Below are 23,183 nucleotides of genomic sequence, written 5' to 3'. Positions count from 1 at the left end.
AGGGCGGGGCCGCAGGGCGGGAACTGGGGCCAATGGGGGAGGCCGTTTCCACGCTCGGGACAAAGCCATCAGCGGGCGCCTCTTAGCCCCGCCCACAGGATAAGCCCCGCCCGCGGGACACCCGGAAAGAGCCCGAGGTCGGTAACCGCGCCGGGGCGGGGAGCGCGAGGCTGGCGCGGGAAGGTGTTTGCGGGCCGGGCTCCCACGTCCCCGCCCCGGGTGGGCGGCGATATCGCCCGCGGGCCGGGCTGCCCCTCCCCCTGGTCTGTTTGTGGCCTGGCGGCACCCGAGCCCCTCCCCCGCCGTGCAGAGCAGTGACCGCAGCGGCGGCGTCGCGGGCGGGAACTGAGGCCGCGCCTCTGAGGTGGACAGGGACAGCTAACGGCCTCGGAGCTGTGGTGTCCGGCTCTGCCAGCCGCGGCAGGCCTCGTCCACGCGCACGCGAGCGACACCGCTGTAATTCTGCCCGTGCCGTTACCGGGGGGCGGCGCCCTTCGGGCGGCTGCGCTGACAGCGGTGTACAGGTCCTTAGGCCGGTGTGCGTTATTCCCACGTGTGACGGGGAATAAACTGTCCGAGTATTAGGTACTTTTATAACAGTGAGGCGACAGCCACATTAGGGATTTCACCACTTTAACTATTTCAGTAAAGGAAAAAATGCCCTCCCCCCCCCCCCGCTGCCCCCAAATTTACATCATTAAAATGGTATGAAATCTGTATGTGTAGACCAGGCCTGAGGCCGCTGTTGCTGCATCAGTTTACGCTCCGTTCACGTTTGACAGAATTTAAAAAAAAAAAAAAGCGGACACTCTGCAGAGTAAAGATGGCATCTTGGGAGAGCGTTGGCTCAGTTCAAGCCCTGTGTATCTGTATATCAGGATAGTTAGCTTCCAGGAAATAACTGTCCTGAAGAGTCCAGAAGGTAGGTGTGGGCATGTGTGGTGCTGTGGTGCTAGGCTTTGTTGGGTTCATCTTTCTTGGGGTTTTGCTAAGCACCTGCCTTGCTTTGGGGTTTGTGGCTGTTCTGCTCCTGTGTGAGATTTGCAGGCTAAGGCTTGCTGGATGGTCAGCATCAGAAGTTCCCAAGCTGTGGTTCCTCTAACACTTGCTGGTCACTTGGCACTGGTTCTTTATGTTTCTAGCTGAGCAATTGGAACAGCTGCACGGGGAGGTGAAATAAGAGCTAAAAGAGACAGGGCAACTAACTTCCTGCCAAAGATCAAAACATGTATGGTGTCAAAGAGTTAATAAGACATAAATTTTTTCTTGCTGGGGCTTCATCATATGAGCAATTGCTGTGGTTGCCACATGAATGTAACAGTATTGCTAACTCTTGCAAATTAATTGTGAATCACAGGACTGTGGTGCTTGCAGGAGGAACTCTACTAATGGAGTAAGAAGCTCCTCCATTCCCTTGATTTTTCAGGGCTGGAAAAACAGCCAGAGCTCTGTGAAAGAAGACACAGATGTACCTTGCCACTGAGCCCTTCCTTCGTATATGGATTGGCCCTACAGATGAGGACTGGGTCCTGGGGTAGTGAGAGGGAGGAGCTTGGGAACAGCTGCTGCCTGGCCCAAGCAGGGTCCTGGAGCCTGCAACAGAGCTTCTGGGGCAGTGGTCTTCTCCTTTGCCCCAGACAGAGCTGTTCTCTGACTCCTCCTCCATCCCTTCAGTACTGCTTTGCCTGGGACCAGCAGCTGCACTTCCTGAGGCAGCAGGAGGTGGGGTGGGGATAGTTGGGGGAAGTGCTTCTGGGTCCCCAGCAGAGGAGAAGTCCTGGTGCAGTGAGAGGGAAGAGTAATTAAAATAAAAATATATTATTTGTAGCTATTTGGACAATTATGAGATTTTAAAAGTAAATAATTTATTGTAATCACTGGATAACATATTTCTGTAGTTAAAATTATACAAAGAAAACTATTTAAAATTATTGTTTATATGCTTTGAATGTGAGTGAATTGGTTATTTAAAATAATATTTAAGATTGAAAATATAAACACTGTACTGGGATGTAGAAAGCTCTGCTTGGGTGATCGTTTTCCAACAATTAGCAAGGTGGTTGATGTAAAGACATCCGTTGCAGTTCACATAAATCTTCACTGAAAAATCATTTGAAAACCTGATGCATAGGGAGAGTGCTCTATTTTTCTTCGGTGGTCTTTGTTCAGCTCCATTTTATAGTCCTTGTACAGTGTATTCTAAAATAACAATGATTTTTTGTGTCTGAAGATGAGGTTACAGCAGGATGGCAGGAAAATATGAGAGGGGGCAGAGGAGGGAGGAAGGTTGAAAAGGGAAATGTAGGGGGAAGGTAGGAAATGAGTCTGGGGACAATCAAGAATAATATGCAATGGGGATTGGGGAATTACCTGGTCTTAGGGGTGAAGAAAGGGCGAGGGGCCTCTACATCAGATCAACCTGGGAGAGGTGTGCATTTTTGTGTACAATTAAACATTGACTTTTCAACTTGAAATTCTCACTTACACACTGGAGAGGAGTTGCAGGGAGTTAAATCAAAAGATTTAAAAAATTATTTTTTAGTCTGTGTCATGATTTTTGATCTTTTGAGGTTGGCCATACACTGATGTTATGGGAGGAGCAGTGGGGCCTGTGCAGCAGGAGACAATATCTCTACTGAGATGGGGCTGCACCATGTAACATTCTAAATTTGGCTCTGTACTATATCTCCCAGCATGCCCTCCTCCCCTGGTTACTGGGGCAGGGAGGGAGGGGGAAAAAGAGGGGAAGAGCAGAACTACAATCCCCAGCATGCTCTACTCTTCCTAGTTACAGGGTGCAGGGGGTGGCTGTTGTAAGGGGTTGGGGCTGTATCCCAGTAACAGTCAACGGGTATGTGAGAAGAGGCTGTAGTGAGTTTCTCCCTATCCTGGGAGGGTGGAGTTGGGACTGGTGTCTTGCAAGGCTCCAAGTGGGTGTTTATAGGGTGGGGATGGCTCTGGTTCTGGCTCTGAGCACTATTTGTATCAGTCCTGCTTATGAGAGACCTTAGGGCCATGCACGATAGTCCAGAGATAACTGCTTCTTGCCTTTCTCAGTAAAGCCTTTCCTGTCCACCAGGTTTTCCTGCATTCCCTGCTCTTCTCTGAGGCCAGCTTGGTCCTTCGTCATGCAGAGGACAGGAAGGGAGTGACATTAGCACCTGCTGTGGCAATGGAAGAGTTCCGAAAGGCCTATGTTCAGTTATGTAAGGAGAGTGGTGCTCAGCCACAGGAGACAGTCCTGCAGCAGCTACATGAGCTCCGGGAGGGGCCAGGACAAAGCCGCTTGGATTTTGCCACCCAGAGTCTTTCTGTGGACACATGCAGAGTTCTAGGGAAGCTTTTACAGGATGAGATCCTGTTTACGGAGATCATGCTGAGTGACTGCATGCTGAATGAAGAAGGTGGGACACTCTTTGCCCACATTGAGTCACTTACATGTGTGCTATGCCTCTGAACCATGAGATCTGGGAGTCAGGCTCACGCTGAAAGTCAAATTCTTAATCTTAAGGGAGTTGCTTTGAAGAGTGAATAAATGTGTGCTTGTGGGCAAAACTGCAGCCCCACGCACAGAGAATTAGATCCAGGATTCTTGGTAATAGGAATTTGTATGTTTGAATCTCCTGGCCTTACATTTACTCCTATGAACTAGTCTGTCTCCGAGAGAATATTATCTAAGCCCAGATGAACCCACACGTTCTGTTTGCATTTTTTACTTTTTTACCTCACCATGTTGTTTGAGCTTTGAAAGCTGATATATATTCTTATTTAACTAATCTTATCACAAAAGCAAAACTCCTTCATATGTTTCAACCCGTGATGCCAAGGTGGGTGGTGGGTCTTGTTCTGTTCAGGGCCTGGGCCTGAGACGCTTACTGGGACCACATACAAACTATTTTGTGAGCGTGAATAAAAGATCTGAGCCCCAGAAACTCCTTGCACCGCTTTCATGCTTAGTGAAAGTTAAGTGGACAAGCTGAACACAATTAGGATGAAACTTTCAAATCTCAGACAATATTTTTACTCTCCAATCCCTCATTCCAAGGTGTATGAATGCATATGCAGGGCTTTTAATTTTTGTGGGTGTTGATGTTAGGCAAAGGCTTTATCGGAAAAGTATGTCTTAAATATAGATCTGTACAGTCAGGCTTGGGCTCAGCTTTCTGGTTTCTGCAGAAAGGGGACTCACCATGGAGAATACTCTGCCTCAACCACTTAACAGTCTAAAACTGGGTTTCTGCCACTGCGTTGTCCCTGTAGAGCACAGCATGATTAGAGATCTTCAGGAGCCCACATTAGTAAGAGGAAGGAGTAGGGGGTGGTGGGAGGAAGCTGTTTGCATTTGGAACATGAGGTGTGACTCTAGCTGTGCTGGACTAATGAGGCCACAGGGTTGTTTGAAACTGATTGTGTGCTTTGGTGATTCCCTTGGTGCCCTGCTGCATATGCCAGAAGCACATTCCCTCTGCCTGGGAGGACTTGTCTGTCATACATTTCCACTCATACGGCATGTTTACACTGCAGCTGGTGGTGTAACTTCCAGCTCATGTAGACATACATGAGGTAATTTTGATGGAGCTTGTGTGCTAAAAATAGCAACGTAATTGGGGCCACATGGGTAGCGGCTTGGACTAGCCACCTCAGTTCATACCTAAGTTCTCTGACAGGGCTGGACTCGGGCAGCTAGCCTGCGCTGCCACCAGTGCTGCTGCAGCTTTGCTAATGTTTTTAGTATGCTAAGTTGATCAAAGCTAGCAAGTGTACATCTACCCACCTGGAAATTAGCCCTATAGCAGCAAAAGGAATTGTTGGCAGATGCTGAATTTACTTTCTGGCGGCTCAGGGGACTGGAAAAGAGACTTGGAGCCTTTACTCTCTCCATAAGAGCATACATAAGAGCGGCCATACTGGGTCAGACCAAAGGCTGCTCTAGCCCAGTATCCTGTCTTCCAACAGTGGCCAATGCCAGGTGCCCCGGAGGGAATGAACAGATCACTAGTCTCAGTGTGGGCCAAGTCAGTAGCAGCCAAATGCTGTGTGAGATTTCTGTCCAAATCCTAGAGGAGAAGCGTCTACATCACACAAACCACCCTATCAGCAGAGACCAAGGGCTGAATAAGCCATAGAGTCTGAAGTCCCCCCTCACTCCTAGAAGAGGGTTCTCCAGACCAAGGATGTGACCATAGTGGTGGGGCTTGTGAGAAGCCTCTACCCAGGCTCCAGCTGGTCTATGTGTAAAGAGAGGTCTCCAGGTCAGGTTGGCATTTTCCAGCAGCACTCAAGTTACTTGTCAATGAAATAGTTTCTCCCTGTTGCTACCTCTCCTTGACTGGGGGTGCCAGGGTGAAGAGGTGTTTACTGACACCTCATGTTCAGGTCCACGAGAGGGTTGAAGTCCTGTGTGAAATATAAATTACCTTCTTTTTTCTTTCACAGGGGTCAGACAGCTGCTGAATGGACTTTGCTCCAACACCGTAGTAAAATCTTTGGACTTGAAGGTGACTTTATTTGACTTTACTTGAGCAATGCTTAGCACAAGACTTGGCCTTCAACACCGAGAAAGCAACTGAGGAGGGCACAGAGGTGCAGATCTCATGGGAATTTAGGATGGAAAGACCCGATGGTCCCATGCAGGCCACCAACAGAAGGGACCAGTGCAGGGTTGTTCCCTGTCACACAAGTCCTAATGCGGTGCCTGTCCATTGTAATTGCCTCACTTGATGGGACTCACAGCTCTCCTCTTAGGGAGACTGCTTGGTAGAACTCACGGGCGGGAAGGTTTTCCTAGTAATCCGTTGCTAAGGCCTTGTCTACATGCAGAAATTGCATACTTTTAATATAAAATTGTTTTTTAAACTGATTCATTTAAACTGGTGCAAACTCCTGTGGACACGCTTATTTTGGTTTAATAATGACTTAGTTCAGTTTACTTTAAAACTGTTGCTAATTGACTATGCATGACATCTGTTTTAATCCGAAGTGTGTCCACATAGCCTTTTGCACCAGTTTAACTAAATCTCTTTAAAGTCCCACATTAACTGCACTCTGATCTACACTTAAAATTCAGACTAACACGGCTACCACTCTGAAACTTAAAATTTAGATCACCTAGTATGTTGCTCAGGGGAGTGGAAATTCACACCGCTCAGCACTATAGTTAAATCGACCTAATCCTCAATGTAGATGCAAATTCTTCTGTTGACCTAGCAACTGCTGCTTGGGAGGTGGATTAACTACACTGACGAAGAAACCCTTCCATCAATGCAGAAAGTGTGTGCCCTGTGGCACTACAGCTCTGGTGCTCATCATGTAGACACTGCCTACAACTGGTTCAACTTTCTCATATAGACTAGCCCATCTTTACTTACTCATGGGCAATTATTACTGTGTGTCTCCCTCTTAGCTACTGCTTGGTCAAGCTAGACATATTTAGGTCTTTTAATGTTTCAACATCAGTGAGGGAGTCCCCTGGTTATCTGAATTGCTCTTCTGTGAAGTCCCTCCAATTTGTCAATATCTTTCCACTAACATGATATGGAGAACTGAACACATTATTATACCAGAATTGCATGTGAAAGGGACTATCTGCCCTGGGTCTATCATATGTGGCCTTTATGTATACAGCGCAAAATTGTGTTTAAAAAATACTAGCAAAGCAGAATCTGGGTTCTGATTGAGTACTACCTACACATATGCATTGCAACACTGACAATCAAGCTTGAGTTATGGGGGGGTGTGTGTGTGTGTGTGTGCAGAACAGTGGGATCTGGAGCCCCTGGATAGTTCACACTTCCCACAGGTCCTCAGGGGAGAGTGTTAACAAAAGATTTATTTAAAAAAACCAAAACAAAACATAAAGACAGCCTTCTGCTAGGACATGGTATCATTCTGAGTCAGTTCCCAAACCCATCCATCGTGCCTTGCTCTGCTGTCAGATGAGCCCTTCCTGGTGAAAAGTCGAAATGGCCACAAGATGCCAAGAGTCTGAGGCTACCTTCTTATCACAGGTAAATGACGATCATATTTGACACCACGGTTTCCATATGGGAGGTATTTGGCTCCCCCAGGTGGAAAGTGTTTCCCAGCAGAGTAAGGCCAGGCAGCATTGTTTCTATTTGGCACTGTCACATGGGGCTGGAGAACCCGGGTTTAGTGGGCAGTGTGCATGGGACCAGTGTTACCCACATGTGATAAATCATAACCACAACTCGGCCTTGGCACCACCCTGTGTATCAGGCAGAATGAAATGGGACACGGTAAGCCACTCACCTGCGGTATTTGTTTCAGGGGAATAACCTGCGAGCTCTGGGTGCTGAGGCTTTAGGGAAACTCCTGAGGCAGAACAAATCCATCAGAAGGTGAGGTGTAAAGTCACTTCCACCCGTCCGTCTACTCTGTACTGGGTGAGTGGGTGCGAGGGTTGGGGGCTTCCTTCTCTGCTGGACCAGAGCTGGGGTGGACACTTGAGAGCCTAGCTCATGAAAGCTTATGCTCAAATAAATTTGTTGGTCTCTAGGGTGCCACAAGTACTCCTTTTCTTTTTCCCTTCTCTTTGGAGTCTGGTCTTTGTTGGCTAGGGTGGGCCTGTGATTGGGTCCCCATAGGAGCTAAGCTGAGGCAGCCCCTTCAGCCTCTTGCTGTTCCTTGTTCCTAGGGATGTAGATTAACCTGTGACTCCTGTTTAACTTTCCCCTCAGCCTCACCTTGGAGTGGAACAGCCTGGGAATGTGGGAGGAGGGCTTTTCCCTCTTCTGCCAGGGACTAGGAGCCAACCGCTTCCTCCAGTGGCTGGATCTGCGCAATAACCAGATTAACCACCAGGGGGCAGGAGAGCTGGCCTTGGCCCTGAAATGCAATTCCAGTCTACGGGAGCTGGGTAAGAGCAACTCCCCTTCCTCAGGACTCTTTACCACTTTCAGGTGGTACCTGTGGTCTAAGCTCCCTCTAAGCTGCGCAGTCTCACGCAGCTGCCTGTTAAGCCCTGTGCAGGGGCTTGGGGCTGAAGCGGGGAGAGATGCAGCGTGAACCCCAAACCTCTCATCCCCCGCGCCGCCCCAGAGCCCGCACCCCCAGCCGGAGCCCTCACCCCCCACATCCCAACCCTTTGCCCCAGCCCTGAGCCCCTCACCCCTGGCTCCACCCCAGAGCCCTCACCACCCTCCTGCACTCCATTCCTATGCCCCAGCCAAGAGCCCCCCCCCCACACTCCAAACCCCTTGGCCTCACTGCATGAATTTTGTTATGTGCCCCAATATGGAGGTGATGTGTCACACATCACTTCCATATTGGGGCACATAACAAAATTCATTCCGCACATGCATGGCAAAAATTAGAGGGAACATTGCCTTTGGCACTGCCTCCCCATTTGCAGTCACTCCAGAGCTGTTCAGAGACTCTGTGCCAGTGGCAGCCCTGGCAGCCACTAGAGGTTTCATGACTTAGATAAGTAGGGGCTAACCAGTAACTCTGGAATGGAAGCACAGAGTCTAAATGTGGGTACCTGGTGCAGAAGCACCACCCTTGGGGTAGATGAGAAGAGCCATCCCCCCAGCTTATGACTGTCCTGTTGGTTTGAGACTCATGCATCTCATTCCAGGCCCTGGGGCTTGTTTGTGCAGATGCCCTGCTACCTCAAATAGAAGCCTTGATAGAATTTCCCTTCCCCTCCCTAACTGGGCAGAGGCTGCTGCTGTGTTGTCTCTCTGCAGGGAGTTTCTTTTCTTTCAGACTAGAAGCAAGCTTCTGAGCTGGGCAGCCTCTCTAAGGAAGCTGGGTTTGTTGAGTAATGACGTGATGGGAACATCCTGCAGGCTTGCCTGGTAGACTGCGCAGACTTAGCAGACTTGCGCAGACTTAGCTGTGTGTGCAGCGTTTATTGCAGGTCCTTCTGCAGGTTGCTGAGAGGGTAGATGAAGTTGCATTTGCTTTATGTTTGCACTGCCCATCACTTTCTCATTCCATCACTCTCAGATGGGTGAACCACACCCACTGGTGGCTTTATGCTGAGGCTCTTGGAGGGAGCTGACCCACTGTGCAGGGGTGCCATGTGTGAGGAATATATTCAATATGGCCTGATGGTGCTGGTGCAGTTGCCAGGGTGATGGTTTGTTGCCTCTCTAGATTTGCGTTGGAATAACATTGGGCTCCTGGGGGGCCGAGCGTTACTGAGCTGTCTGCACAGCAACAAGACCTTGAGGAGGCTGGAGCTGGCTGGGAACAACGTCCCCAGTGACATCCTAAAGGCTGTGGGTATGTGGCCAATGTTGTGTGAGCAAGATGTGTGCATTCTTCTTCTCACCACAGGGATATGGATGGTGATGGGGCTGCTGCTATCTCAGAGGAGCCCCATGTCTCCCACTCCATGACAGGAGCCATTTAGGGCCCTGCCTACTGGTAAGAAGGAGCTGTGCTGAACTCGGGTACTGCAGGGAGCTGTACTGTGCTAAGGGGAGATATGTTGGAATTTTTCCAGTTCTGCCCTGCAGAGACCAGCTAGGGGAGGAGATGGTTGGGTTTGATTGAGTGCAATCTTGGAGTGTCATGTAAACAGGGAAGGGCTCCCCCTTCAGTGGGGCTTTGTATTGTCCCGTAGTGGCTGTGGTACAGTTTGGAAGTTGCCAAAAGCAGCCTCCACTGAGCTGCATTATTGTGGGTTTTGGAAGCTATTTCTTTAACACAGAACACTTCCTTCACTCTATCCATTGCATCCATATTGTGGGAACAGTCTCCCTAAAGGGGGTCCATGGGGAGCCCACAGGGGTCTGGGTATCATCCTGCTGTAGAACCTCTCACTGCTCTATTGCTATGGAAATGTGCATATCTACTCTAGTTCTCTCTGTGTCAGAACAAGCCATGGATCATAACCAGGATCGCCAGACCATTCTTGCTGAGAACCACAGCCGGACACGCGTGCTCAGTAAGGAAGTGTTTAGTCTGAAGGAGGAGAAGGCTAAGCAGGTGAGTGGCCTCCTAATGCTTCAGCAGCTTGAATGTGGCAGCCATGAACGCTGGCTTTTCTGCGAATTGTCTTTGTAAAGTAGCACAGTACCAGGAATCCTGGCCCAAGGAGCCACTTGCATATGCTGACATGCTGCGTTCATACTTGCAGTAGGCACACAGCATCATACAGCAGATTGGGATTGGGTTGCCCTTGGGAGCAGATCCACCAGTAGGTAGATTAGATGCATTGGAAACATCCCCTGGTTGACACACTTGTCTTTGGGAGCCAAAGAATTTCAGTGGTTTCATTTCCATTCATCCTGTTCTTTCTCTTACTGGGACAGTTCAGTACTTACCAGTTTATGAAATTGTTAATACACGTGATTTCCACATCCTCTCCCTCCCTGTGGTACAAAGTCTCTGAGACAGAACACTAGCTTTGATCAATGATCCTAGTCAAGCCAGGTGGTGACACCCATCAGATCACCAGTTTGGCTTCTTCCAGTAGATCAGCTGGTGCTGCTCCCCATGCGGTCCCAAAGGGAGGGTAGGGAGAGGCAGGTCTAAATGCCACAAACTTATGCAGTTCACAGTGTCACTGGTGTTTTTCTCATTCTCAGTTCCTGGATTTGATGGACACTATTGATAAACAGAGAGAAGAAATAACCAGGAGCAGCAGGTCAGTGAATCTCTCCTCGCATAAGGGGAAAGATCAGGTTCTCAGAGGGAAGTCTGAGATGGAAGTCTTCATTTCGGGATGTTAATGTTTTTCTTTTCCCAATTCAGGACATCAGCAGCACGAGTTGGCCAGTTACAGGAAGCCCTGAATGAGCGGCAGTCTGTCATGAATTCACTAAAAGCCAAGTATGGAGGAAAGAATCTGCCCAGTTATTCCGTTGTATGAGAAGTAGGCTGTATTGATCAGAGCTATGGAGAGAGGAGGGAGTACCTGGCTCGCTATTTCAGTTGGTATTTTGTTAGCATCTAAAGGTCTGAGTAAGGATCAGGGCCCATTGTACTGGGTGCTGCACAAATGTAGTAAACAGTGACTGCCCCAAAGAGCTTGCACGCTAGAAGAAGTAACAGACAAGCAGGTGGGCTTAGGAGTGGGTCAAGGGGGACAGTGGCAAGGCAGCCCATTGTGAGGATGGGCTCCCAGCAGTTTGCAGGCTGGAGAGATAAATGGACACTAATCATGTCAGTTTCCAGGGCACCTGGGAACTTGTTGCATTGGACAGACCTAGATGGAGAGGTCTGTGCCATGTGGCTGTGTCCACTTTTGAGGAGTGGCGTGTGAGGTCTCGCAAGAGAAGCGAGCACATTGTAAAGCCTGTGCCTGAAGCCCTCCACCCAACAATGACTGCACTTGCAAATCAGGGATCAGAGTTGCTTCCCACGTGAGAAACCATAAAAAGAAATAAGCCCAAAACTTAAATCAATATCAGCTGAACGCTCAGCTATCGAAGTGATGGGGGAATCCAACAATCATGTCAGTGATCCCCACTGGCCACCTGCCTCACTGCTGTCAATTGGCAATTTCCCATCAGCATTGATCCCTGTGGAAGTGGATCTTGTACAGGGTTTTGAGGGAGGGTGGGTTGTGGCCTGACAGATGGATACAATACGGACATTCTGTGCGTTTGTGGGAGAAGCTGAGAAACGAGCTGCAAGAGCTGGTATCACTGGAGAGTGGTTAAGTAGATGGGAAGCTCGGCCATGCAGAGCTGGCAGGAGGCAAGAGATGGGTTGTGCAGGGCTGGTATGGAGGAGAGGACACAGGCTAGGCTGTCCAGGGGTTGAGGACAAGCAGCCTTTCTTTGCAGAGTGGGAGGGAGTTGGCCCATTTGCTGTGTGTGTTTAAGGCCAGTTCTATACTACAGACTTCTGCCAGCAGAGCAGGGGTGTGGTGAGGTGTGATTGTCACAGACAGTGAAGAGGGACCCAACAACCTAGGTGAGTGGGTACATGAAATTCACTGTTGAGAAATGCAATATATGGTGCGGACATTGAAGGAATAAGTGGAGCTACTCAGGCCCCTTATTGGTGTATAAATTAACTGTAACAACTGAAGAAAAAGTTCTCTAAGTGTCCTGTAAACAGCTCAGTGATCACAATCAGATGCTTCTATTCAGCCTTTTTTACAAGAGCAAAATTGAAAGGCAGCAAATTTATAACTGATAAAAAATATTTTGTTCTTTGAGTGCTGCCCCTGTGAGTGCTCCATTCTAGGTGACGATGTGTCCCAGCACCGTTGATTGGAGATCTTCGGTAGCAGTGCCTGGTCAGGATGCACGCGCTCAGCTGGTGTCTCGCGGTCTCGTTAGAATCTGCCTGAGCATGCACATCCCACACCCCCCTCGGTTCCTTCTCAACCGTCCTCGGCTGAAGACGGGACTCGGGGCAGTGCTGATTCTCTTCCCTGGTCTCTAAACAGTTGCAAAGAACATAGGAATAGTTGTTAGTAACATCCCAGTTGTTTCCCTTCCTTTAGAATAGTTACATAGTTTAGTTACTTAGTTTAAAAAAAAACAAAAAACTTTTTCGCCTCAGGCTTATCTCCCGCTGAGACACTCTCCCCTGCCATTTCTAATTCATAATGCCGGGGCTTCAGGATTTAAGAAGTGTGTTTCATGTCAGGACTCCATGCCAAGGTCTGATGGGCACTCACGCTCGGCGAAGTGCCTCGGCGAAACACACGTCCCCACAACATGCCTCCAGTGTACGAGCCTCAAGACCAGGGCTTGTTGCGACAGGGATCTGCAGCTTAAAATGCTATTAATGGAAAGATCTCTGCAGCCGCCTTCGGAGACTGGGAAAGTGAAACCCTCTCCTTCACATTTCCTGGCCAGATCTGAACCAATTGGGAGCGTGGCTTCACCCTCTCAGGAGCAGACGCAAGAAGCGCAACAGTCTCTGAGGAGAGACTTTAACAAGGGTAAAGGGTGTCTTGCGAGATCCTTGCCCTCTGTATTGACAGTGCAGAAGGCAGGCGCCTCAGGCTGTCACACCGCCTCAGCCGCGGCTTCCGCGGAGCACAGAGGCAGGGACCTGATCTCCCGTACCAGGAAGGTCTCCTTGGCACCGGTCCACTTGGCACCGAACACAGACGCGGTGCCGACAGTGCTCTGCCCCGGTGCTGTGAAGAACGTCAGCACTGAGCCCGCCTGCCGCTCTGGCACCAGCAGTGGACCCCCTGCAGGGCACCTCCAAATGACCCGCGGGACCGGAAAAACTCAGACTCAGTGATGCGCCTGAGCACAGATCATGCTCAGCGCAGCCCTGGGTGCAGAAGCAGCAGTTTCTCAGTCAGTATGACCTCTCAGTGGCACCTGAGCCTAACTCCCCGCTCCTGGATACACAGGGCTCACTCTTCGAACAGCCGCTCTCCCCACCTGACTTGGCTATCTTCGCTGATATGCCTGCAGAAGTGGAAACATTTCTCCTTCTGGTGCTCTGGTGCACATATAATCACCTAACACCCCCATACAGTAACCCTCCCTAACATCCTAGACTACCTTCTAAAATTGAAACAGGATGGACTCTTTCTCAGCTCCATCAAAGTACACCTGGCGGCACTTACCACCTTCCATGACTTGTTAGAAGGCTACTCAGTCTTTACCCACCCCACCATAAAATGATTTATCACGGGCCTACAAAATCTCTACCCGGAAATTTATCCAACGGCAGCTACATGGAGTCTTAACCTCGTTCTTCGCGGTCTCATGAAACCTCCATTCGAGCCCTTGGCTACCTCCTCTCTTCTTCATATGTCCATGAAGGTAGCTTTCTTAGTTGCAATAACGTCAGCAAGGAGAGTAGGAGAAATAAGCGCCCTGATGGCCTATCCTCCCTACACCATCTTCTCCAAAGATAAAGTCACCCTGACACCACATCCTAAATTTCTCTGTAAGGTGATGTCCACCTTCAACCTTAACCAACCGATATACTTACCTACTTTCTATCCCAAACCTCACAAGACTCCTCACGAGGCAACTCTGCATGCTCTCGACATCAGGCGCAATCGCCTTTTATTTAGACAGGACTAAACTGTTTCGTAAGTCCCCACGACTCTTTGTCTCCATTACCGAAAGATCGAAAGGTACAGCTATCTCTAGGCAATGCCTGTCCAAGTGGATCTTTGACTGCATCAGATCCTGTTACCGCATCCAAAATATTCAGCCACCTAAAGGCATTCAAACTCATTCCACTCGAGCCATGTCGACATCCGTTGCCTTCCTACATAATATACCCATTCCTGACATCTGTAAAGCAGCTATATGGTCATCTGAACACACGTTTGCCAAACACTATGCTATCACGCAGGATACCATGGCAGACACCATAGTAGGCCATACGGTACTCTCTACAGTACTCACTGCCGCATCTCCAAAGTCCTGCCGACCATAGTGGGTACTGCTACACATTCACCTAGAGTGGAGCACCCACAGGGACAGCACTCGAAGAAGAAGGGGAAGTTACTCACCTTGCAGTAAATGAAGTTCTTCTAGATGTGTCCCTCTGTGAGTGCTCCACTCCTTGCCCTCTCCCCTCTACTTTGGAGTACTAGTATGATTTTTCCATGGTAGAGAAGGAACTAAGGGGGCGCAGGATGCACACACTCAGGCAGATTCTAACGAGACTGCGAGACACCAGCTGAACATGTGCATCCCGACCAGGCACTGCTACCAAAGATCTCCAATCAACGCTGCTGGGACTCACCATCACCTAGAGTAGAGCACCCACAGGGGCACACATCTCGAAGAACTTCAGTTACTGAAGGTGAGTAACTTTCTCTTACACAATATAAAATTAGTCTGCTCAAATTCTTGCCACAAGTTTTCATTGCAGCCAGGAGCTTAGTAGGATTCCAAAAAGGATTGAGGTTTTACAGTAGCAGCCGTGTTAGTCTGTATTCGCAAAAAGAAAAGGAGTACTAGTGGCACCCCATGCATCCAATGAAGTGAGCTGTAGCTCACGAAAGCTTATGCTCAGATAAATTGGTTAGTCTCTAAGGTGCCACTAGTACTCCTTTTCTTTTTGCGAAAAGGGATCCAGTATCTCTGGATAATGAGTAACATTAGATGTGATACAGATACATTAGGGGATACAAGTCCTTGTGCTTCAAGATCTGAGCTAACCACTAACTGATGAGGGGTAGGAAGGAACTGCCCCAATGAGCAAGTTATTCTGTAATTGCAAATTCCAGAGTTTCTTGCACCTTCCTCTGAAGCAGCTGGTGCTGACCATTGTCTGAGACCAGAGATGGAGTTGGGAGGACCCCAAGCTGATCCTCTGGCTCTTCCTATGTTGCTGTGAGGTTGTGTCTTGCTGCATATCCTGTACTGTCCAGTGTAGAGAATTCATTGGAACTATGATGTATTTTTGGGAGGACAAAGATTAAAATCTCATCTGTGCCTTCTGTTGTGTAGACTGCAGATGACTGAAGCTGCATTAGCTCTGTCTGAGCAGAAAGTGCACAACCTGGGAGAGCTTCTGAGTGCCACAAAGCAGGAGCAAGCCAGCATGGCCGAGTGCCAATTGAAGGAGCTCCGGCAGCAAAAACAGGTGGGCTGGATGGGGGGCATTCTGGTTTGGGGTATCAGGGGATGCTGGATGGGATGAGAAGTCAGGTGGTTCTGTATATGAACTGCTGTGAACGGTGAAGGATAGAGTAGTGACTGTGGAGAATGATCTGTACTGTGGGTGGGAGAAAGTGATGGTGTTGGGCACTTGGGTTATTTTGAAGTGGTATTGGATGGGGGTGTGGGGCCTCAGGAGGTCTGGGATGGGCTTTCCTAATCCTGGGCTCCGTTTGCAGGAAGCTTCTGATCGGGAAACAAACCTTCTCCAGCAACTATCTGCTGCCAATGAGAAAAACCTGCTTTTAAGAAACCAGGTAGGAGAGCAAGCCTAGGCTGAAACTTGGGATGGGGATAGGGAATTCCCAACATACTTTTCACTTTGCTAAGTGTGTGAAGGTTTCCAGACCCTTTCCTATGCTCCCACTGCCTAGTGGCCATGCACAGCCAGCCACCCATCCCAGTGCTAGTGGAAGCAGAAGCTCTGTTTGTCTTCACTTCATGGTGGTAATTTCCATTCAGGTGGATGAGCTAGAGAGAAGGTGCAAAGCCCAGCAGGACCAACTGTTCCAGGTGAAGCAAGATTTGACAAACACAACAGCAGAGCTGAAACTGCGAGTTGTGCAGGCAGAGGGTGAGTGGAGGAGCTGGGCAGCCAGGCCTGGGGGGAATCAGAGAATTGAGTTATTAGGGAGCCAGACCCTGCAGTCCGAGCATAAAGATTTGTAGTGAGACACGTAATGTGAAGTGAGGGTGTGGAGTACCAGGGGGAAACCTTTGTTGATAATCCGCTCTTTTTTAACCTCCAGAACGCCTTGAAATGGAGAAGAAGAGATTTAAACAGGGCCTGGAAGATATGGAATCCCTTCGACTGAAAGAGGTAAGAGCAGCAACTGAACCAAGTCTCCCCACTGGCCTCTGGGCTACTGACCCCTTTGGTTTAGTTACTGGGACTGTTTGTTGATGTCAGGTGAGGATCCAGCAGCCTCTGGCTCATCCATGGGAACAAAAGGCCATTTATAAAAATAGAAACTCTTTCCAGTCAGCCTGAGGCCTGAGCCTGGCAGGAGAAATTGCAGGGCACCCTGCTGCTAGGCCATCCAGCAAGGTTCTGCAGCCCTCAGGAGTGTGCTGGGGTGTCAAAGAGATTTGTCCTTTGATCCTGTCTCCAGAGGGCAGTAACTGTGAACTTGTGGTGTCATCATTTTTATCCTGAAAAAGATATTTTGCTGGAGCAAACAACAAAATGTCTCAGACACCCATTTGTGCAATTCAGGGCCAGTGATCAGTGATCGGCTCTTGTCATGTTCTAGGTGCAGTTCACACCAGTGAGAGGTTGTATCACTGTTGCATTGTATATAACCTGAGTGCCTCAAAATGTTTCTGCTACTTGTGGCTCCCTGTCTGGGACATGCACACAGCCAGCATGCACTTGGTGTTCTGTGTGCTGTGGAGCTCTGATTCAACCATTTTGAATCCAACAGCCTGCCTGCAGTTATCACAGACATGCTTTTGTCTTTATCAGACTTGTTTAATGTTAGCAGGTGACCCCAACATCACCCCCAGTCCTGAACTTCCCCAGACCTGTGTGCTCTGAAATGTCCACCCCTCTCCTGCAACATTCAGAGGAATAATAAGATCTGTTTGCTCCTTTAAGGAGATCAAACCCACCAGCTTGTCAAATTACCCAAAGTTCACTTTCACTGTATTGCAAACACAGTTGGTTTAGAGTAATCGTAAAACAAGTTTATTAACAAAAGAAGACAGGATTTTAAGTGAGTTCAAGTGTAAGAGATAAAGTTAGAAATGGTTACAAGAAAATAAAAGTGAAAATACACATCTACAAGCCTAAAACTGAATCTAGCAAGGTTTGGTTTGAGGCATTGTTCAAGAAGCTTTTCTCGCCCACCGTCTTCCACAGTGGCTGACCTTCTCAGTCAGGATCTCTTCCAGAAGCCCAAAGATCCTGATTTCTTTATCTTCTTGGGTGAAAGAGAGAAGAATTTTCTGCCCCTTTCTTTTATAGTCCAGTGAACCTTTGTAATGGATTCTTCTGAAGGTTACCCCTCAAAGTAAAGTTTATTTAAATGGTGAGGAGGTGACATGCAGCTTGCAGTCTGGTGGTGAAGGAGGCCCCATGTTTTGTTGTTGGTTTTGTTTTGTTTTGTTTTAAAATCCTGCTCGTGTTTGCAGGAAACCAAACAATTTGCATTTTTACCAATCTCTCCTCCCACCCCATGCTGTCTTGAAGGTTCTGTTTACTACCTATATGTAAACTGAGGTAAGCACACCTTGCTTTGTTTAGGGTAGGCCTGTTTAACAACTTTGGCCCTGGCAGGGCTATCTGGTTTTGAACAAGTAACATCATACAGGGGGAATTCATAACTTTATGTATAATGTTGCTACATATATTTTACCATGATATTGACTAGTGAGTTATGTATTTTCAAATGATGCTTCACAAAATATATTTTGGACCAAGATTATTGCAGTAGTGTGTATGGTGCGAATACAGGGTGCTTGGAGTCCCAGCTCTATTAATAGTTCCTCCCTGGGATTTGGGGACTGATTCTCCACTGGCACAGGCAGTGATGAGGAGGCTGTGATCAGATCTCGATTGGATTTGGGTCTCTCAAAACTAAAACCTTCCAAACTGTTCTTGGGTGTGTGTGGAAATCTCATGAGAGATCTGTTTCAGGAAGACCTCATCCCATATCCCAACTGGAGCCTGGGCCTTTCCCGGTGTTTGGCTCCAGTCCAGGACCAAACTACAGGGTGGTCTGAGCTCCTGGGAGTTGACTCCAACTCCCTTTCTCCAGAAATGTGGGGGAATTTGTATGCAAAGCTATGGCTTCCTATTTAAAGGCATTGCTGCTCAGTTTTGTTGGAGCCTCACAGAAGAGTGGTGTTGGGAAAGGAGGAAGCTTTGTTTGCTCTTGCCAGTAGCTGGCTAGAGAGGAGTGTGCTATTCTCAGTGCTGGGTGACTGCTGTATCTCAGGAATAACAAGGTGCCAGAAACCCACTGGAATGGCTCCTGCTGCTTTGCAGGTGGATCACATGACACATCACATGGAGGCAAGTGAGCACTCCATGCAGGAGAGAATCCAGAGGCTGGAAGCCACCCGGATTGGGCTGGAGGAGGTGAGAGCGAGTGGTCCGGGTGCATGTGTGTCTGGGAGTCATTGGCTGTCGTGGAGTTGCAGTGGCAGGAATGTGCTGCCAATATTTTAACAAGGGGCTTCTACAAAATTTGCCACTGCTGGGCTGTGACACTCACTGTGTTGTGGGGCGTGGGGGCTGGGGCAGAGATGAGAAGACAAGGGAACTGAGGCATCTGTTCATTTGATTTCCCATTTAAACAAAAACTCTTTCTACTGGATAGTGATGGCGTTAGGTCAAACAGAGTCCTGGATCAGAAACTGGGTAAGATAGCAGGGCTTGGGCACGCAGTCAGGGGAATTAAACGTTGCCTACAGCAGTGATGTATTTGCCTATTGGCTAAGGTCCATGGAGAATAGCACCTCAGGGGAGGGGCTGCCTTAGGGGACTGAGAGAGAAGGCACACAGATTTTATATCAAATATTCTATTTTCATTTTGATTCGACTATCAGGTTTTTCAGCCCCCGTGCCCATCCTGGCTGTGGCTCTCTGGCCCTGGAACAATGTGTCTGGTGCATTCCCACCTGCACCTGAAGCTTGATCTGTGAATCAAATGACTGACCCAGGCAGCCTCAGGGTGGGGGATGCCTTTTGCTCCCTGCCCCTAAGGGAAAGGAGGTGGCTGCATCACTTTTAGCCCTGTCCCATCTGTGGCCTGAAGCTGCATGGTATCACGGCAGGAATGTGTGTGTCGTGTGTGTTAGGAGCTGAGCCGAGTCAAAGCAGCGGCATTTGCTGAGCGAGGTCAGGCAGAGGAGGAGTTAATCAAAGTCCGGGGCCAGGCCAGGCTGGAAGAGGTAAGACCGTGACCCAGCTGCTGGGCCTGTCTGTGGAGGTGGGAGCAGATTTGTCTTTCCAGCATGTCTTTCTCCAATATCTGATCAGTAACTTGTTCTTCTTGGTCTTGTTATCCTAATTATTGACTGACTCATGAGGGGGAGTAACCCTGAGATGTCTGCATCAAGCTATATCAGCACTTTCCATACCAAATTGTCTCAAAACCATCACCCCTGTCCCCAGCAGCCCAGCGCCTTCCAACTTGTTACATACAGAATTAGTGGCTATGGTGTAATAGGGTGTCATTCTAACTGCTTATGCTCAAGGTCCTGGCAGACAAGTGGATCCCTCTGCTGCTATGTTTCTGCAGACTTCATGTGCTGCTGCAGTTCTCTAGGCTCAGTAGAATTTTTCTTGTATGGCTATTGCTGTTGGACAAGAAATGTTACTGTCTAGACTTGAAACCCGTGGAAACCACAGTGAGACCAGCACGCAAGGTGAGGTGCCCCTTGTGTGGCACAGGAGTCTTCCTCAGGATCCAGACCTCTTCTAGCACCTTACATCCCAAGCTAAAATGCTTTATGAGCTTATAAATACACACACACACACCCCCTCACACTTCACCACTGCATAAGTGCAGTGATGTCTGAGGTGGGATGCAGCAGCTGAATAACCAGATATAGCAATGCTGCCCAGCCATTTAGGACAGGAAGTGAAGAAGAATGCTGTGTCAAACTGAAATGAACCCAGGCTATAGGATGTAAATACCAGAACTGGGGCTCGTCCAGGACTCTGGTGTTAACGGTCCTACCCCGTGAAATGCCCATTGGGATCTTCAGTGGGTGGTTAGGGCCTTGCTTTTACAACTCCTCCAAAAGGCAGCCCTTCCACCAGATCATTGTCTCCATCATCAGAAAGAGGCACTGGCCCCTGTACAATTCAAGAGAGGCGTGTCCCTTGGTGACTCCCTGCCACCACATACTGCATAATTTCTGCTTCCCATCCAAACACTTGCTAGGCCAGTCCCTGCTCGTGACCCTGGGCTGGGGAGAATCCTCTTACAGGAGGCAGAGAAGCTACGTGCTTGTGTTTTACAGCAACAGCGCCTGGATCACTTGGAAGAGAAGCTACGGCTGATGACACAGTCACGTGATGAAGCTCAGAACTACTGCCTTCAGCAGAAGCAGGCAGTGGGAGAGGCACAGGCCAAGCTCAGCCAGATGACCCTGCAAACCGAAGGGCTCAAGAGGCGCATGGAGGAACTACAACAGGTACTAGGGCAGTAATTGATGCAGAACTGTATGCTGAGGTTGCTGGTCTCTCATGTCCTGTGTATGCTAGGACCTGAGCGGCAAGGAGCAGGAGAAGGTGGCTGAGGTGAACAAAGTGAGAGTTGAGCTGCAGGAGCAGATTGGACACCTGCAGGCTGAAAGGACAGCACAGGAAGGGCTGAAAGAGAAGATTGCTGCCCTGGAGAGGCAATTGAAAGGTGATGGACATGGGGGTTGGGGGTTATATACAGCATATTTCTTACAGATTGCAGGGAGTAGTATGAGGTGTCATGTCATCTCTAGTCCCGCTCCATGGTCTAGAGAGTCTGGGGCCGAATGGTACCTGCTGCTACCCTTGACGATACCCCCTCATATTTCTTTCCTGCCTTCCAGTTGCTCTACAGACAGCGATGAATTAAACTGCACAGGAGCCCCTGGAAGTGTCTCAGGATTCTTATCCCCATTTTACAGATGGGAGGCTGAGGCTCAGAAGTGAAGTGCCCTGCTCAAGTTCACACAGTGGGGGGGATAGAACCCAGGGTCTCTTGACCCTCAGTCCTATGAGCATGATACCACATCTGCACACAAATGCCCCATCAGTGTCTTGTTGGGCCCATTAGATAAAACTAGAGGTAAAGGCCTCCAGCAGTCTGTGCTGTGTGTGCCTGTTACCACTCTGCCTCCACAGGCATACTCCCACTACAGCAGGTTATTCCCTGGTACTGACCCTCTGAGCCAAAGGACACACCCACTCCCTATGCTAACATGGTTCTTTCTGCACAGTGTTATCAAGTAACCACCGAGAGGCCCTGCTGGATAAAGAGAGTGAAATCTCTACTCTCCAGGAGAAGCTGAGGATGAAAGAGGCTGAGATCTCCAGGATGAGGGAAGAGGAGGCCCAACGAGCTAGTTTCCTGCAAAACGCCATCATGGCCTATGTGCAGGGCTCTGCCCTTGGAGCCCTCAGCCCTAGGAAATGAGCATGTCCGAAGGAATCCCAGGTGCCTGCTGTCAGGAATAGGGGGGCGTGATCTGTGTGCAGCTCCTTCTTCCGGAGCAGGCCTGGTTTCTCAGGAGAGTGGTGTTACTCCTCTCGGAAGCACAAGGGGGTCACAGACACAGAATCCCTCAGGCCATTCAGAAATTCTGCTGCTGACAGCAATGAGGTCTGAAGAAAGCAACTAGCCAAGGCTGGGGTTAGGGATAGCCAGGACTGAGTTCTCCCACTTCACCGTGTTAGACTCTGTCCACACTAGAGCCTGTAACAGCCTTTGAAAACAGTTTTTATGTTTTGTCACACAACATAAGCCTATCTGTATCTGCCCCACACACTGATACTAACCATGTTGTAGGAGCCTGGGAGAGAGGTGTCCACCTGCAGCACTAATTTGGATGCTATGGCTGTTCACAAAGAAAGTCTTGTCAACACTCACTCGACAGGGGAACTGTCAAAAACAGCTCACATGCTTGGGAGCCATCTGTGTCACTCTAGGCAAAGTACAGTGAGCACAGATACTACGGTGATGGGTGACACAGACATACTTGTAATGAATAAAATCAGCTATGCTGGCAGGTGACTGCAGAACCAGGCTGGATAATGAATTGTTAGCTATGGCTGAAGCCCCTACAGTCCTAGTTGATACTGAAAAGTAGGGAAGATCCTGTCCTTGCTCAGTATGAACCACTGTCCTAAACTGGGGCCTCTTTAACAAGACAGTGGCAGAGAACAGCATTTAGTTCCACATGGTGGGGGAGTCACAGTGGATCCTACTAAATAGACAAGCTGCAAAGAATGAACTCCTGGCTCCAGAAGGTCCCTGAGCTGTGCAGTGCCTATTTCCTTGGCTTTGAACTGGTGAAGAGGGTGTGAGTTGTTCTCTTTCCATTGCTATAGTATTTCAGAAAATAATGTGTAGGAGACGGTGAATGATTTTATATTAATTTTAATGCACATTTTTAAAATGAAGATGAAAGTGAAGTATGTGTCCTTCTCTCTGGGTCTAGGGGTTGATTTGTTTTCATGGTTTGTTTTGCAGGGTTTATTTTAAAATAAAGAGCTTTTGCATTTTGTTATAATACTTAGCAATCATTGGTTGCATGCTTTAACAAATTTGGGAACTCTAATGTTTGTTCTTAACTATTGTGTTGATCTCTGTAATGTGCTTCCTGCAGGGAGACCCTCTGGGGCTGGCCAATAAACAGGGGGCAGCTGTATGGAGAACTAGCTGAGGGCATCTAGAGGTTAGAGATTTTGAGCACAGCTAAAAACAGAAGGGGCCTGGAATTAAACCCCCAGGGTGGTTGCTCAGCTCCAAGTCTCTCCTTGAGACCCAGGAGAGGCCCATGGACTGCAGCTGTACAGTAGCTGTAATTGAGTGAGAGGCCAGAGCCTCAGCTGCTCAAAATGGAAAAACTGGTTTCTGAGAGTTCTCGTAGATGGGCAGATTAAAGGAGAAG

At 48.8% G+C, this 23,183-nt stretch overlaps 1 protein-coding gene across 12 annotated transcripts; it reads left to right on the top strand.

Moving 5' to 3' along the window:
* Window positions 1-9: 9 nt before the first annotated feature.
* Window positions 10-22,802, top strand: LRRC45 (leucine rich repeat containing 45). 12 transcript variants are annotated; one of them, XM_043528386.1, is made up of 19 exons: window positions 24-137; window positions 783-922; window positions 3,080-3,404; window positions 5,437-5,498; window positions 7,288-7,358; window positions 7,698-7,876; window positions 9,121-9,249; window positions 9,845-9,957; window positions 10,560-10,618; window positions 10,726-10,803; window positions 15,369-15,504; window positions 15,758-15,835; window positions 16,041-16,152; window positions 16,328-16,398; window positions 18,568-18,660; window positions 19,383-19,475; window positions 20,553-20,726; window positions 20,797-20,944; window positions 21,510-22,802. In XM_043528386.1, the coding sequence occupies exons 3-19, from the start codon at window positions 3,173-3,175 to the stop codon at window positions 21,704-21,706; spliced, it is 2,025 nt and encodes a 674-aa protein (XP_043384321.1). In that variant the 5' UTR covers window positions 24-137; window positions 783-922; window positions 3,080-3,172; the 3' UTR covers window positions 21,707-22,802. The 12 variants fall into 12 exon arrangements, with proteins under 12 accessions (XP_043384322.1, XP_037769715.1, XP_043384321.1 ...); XM_037913786.2 differs by having other exon boundaries at window positions 9,830-9,957; XM_043528387.1 differs by lacking the exon at window positions 783-922 and having other exon boundaries at window positions 10-137.
* The last annotated feature ends 381 nt before the right edge of the window (window positions 22,803-23,183 follow it).

Source organism: Chelonia mydas, chromosome 14, assembly GCF_015237465.2.
Source record: "Chelonia mydas isolate rCheMyd1 chromosome 14, rCheMyd1.pri.v2, whole genome shotgun sequence".
Lineage (NCBI taxonomy): Eukaryota > Metazoa > Chordata > Testudines > Cheloniidae > Chelonia > Chelonia mydas.
The sequence above is the reverse complement of the archived record's forward strand: the minus strand, read 5'-3'. Positions and strand labels throughout refer to the sequence as shown.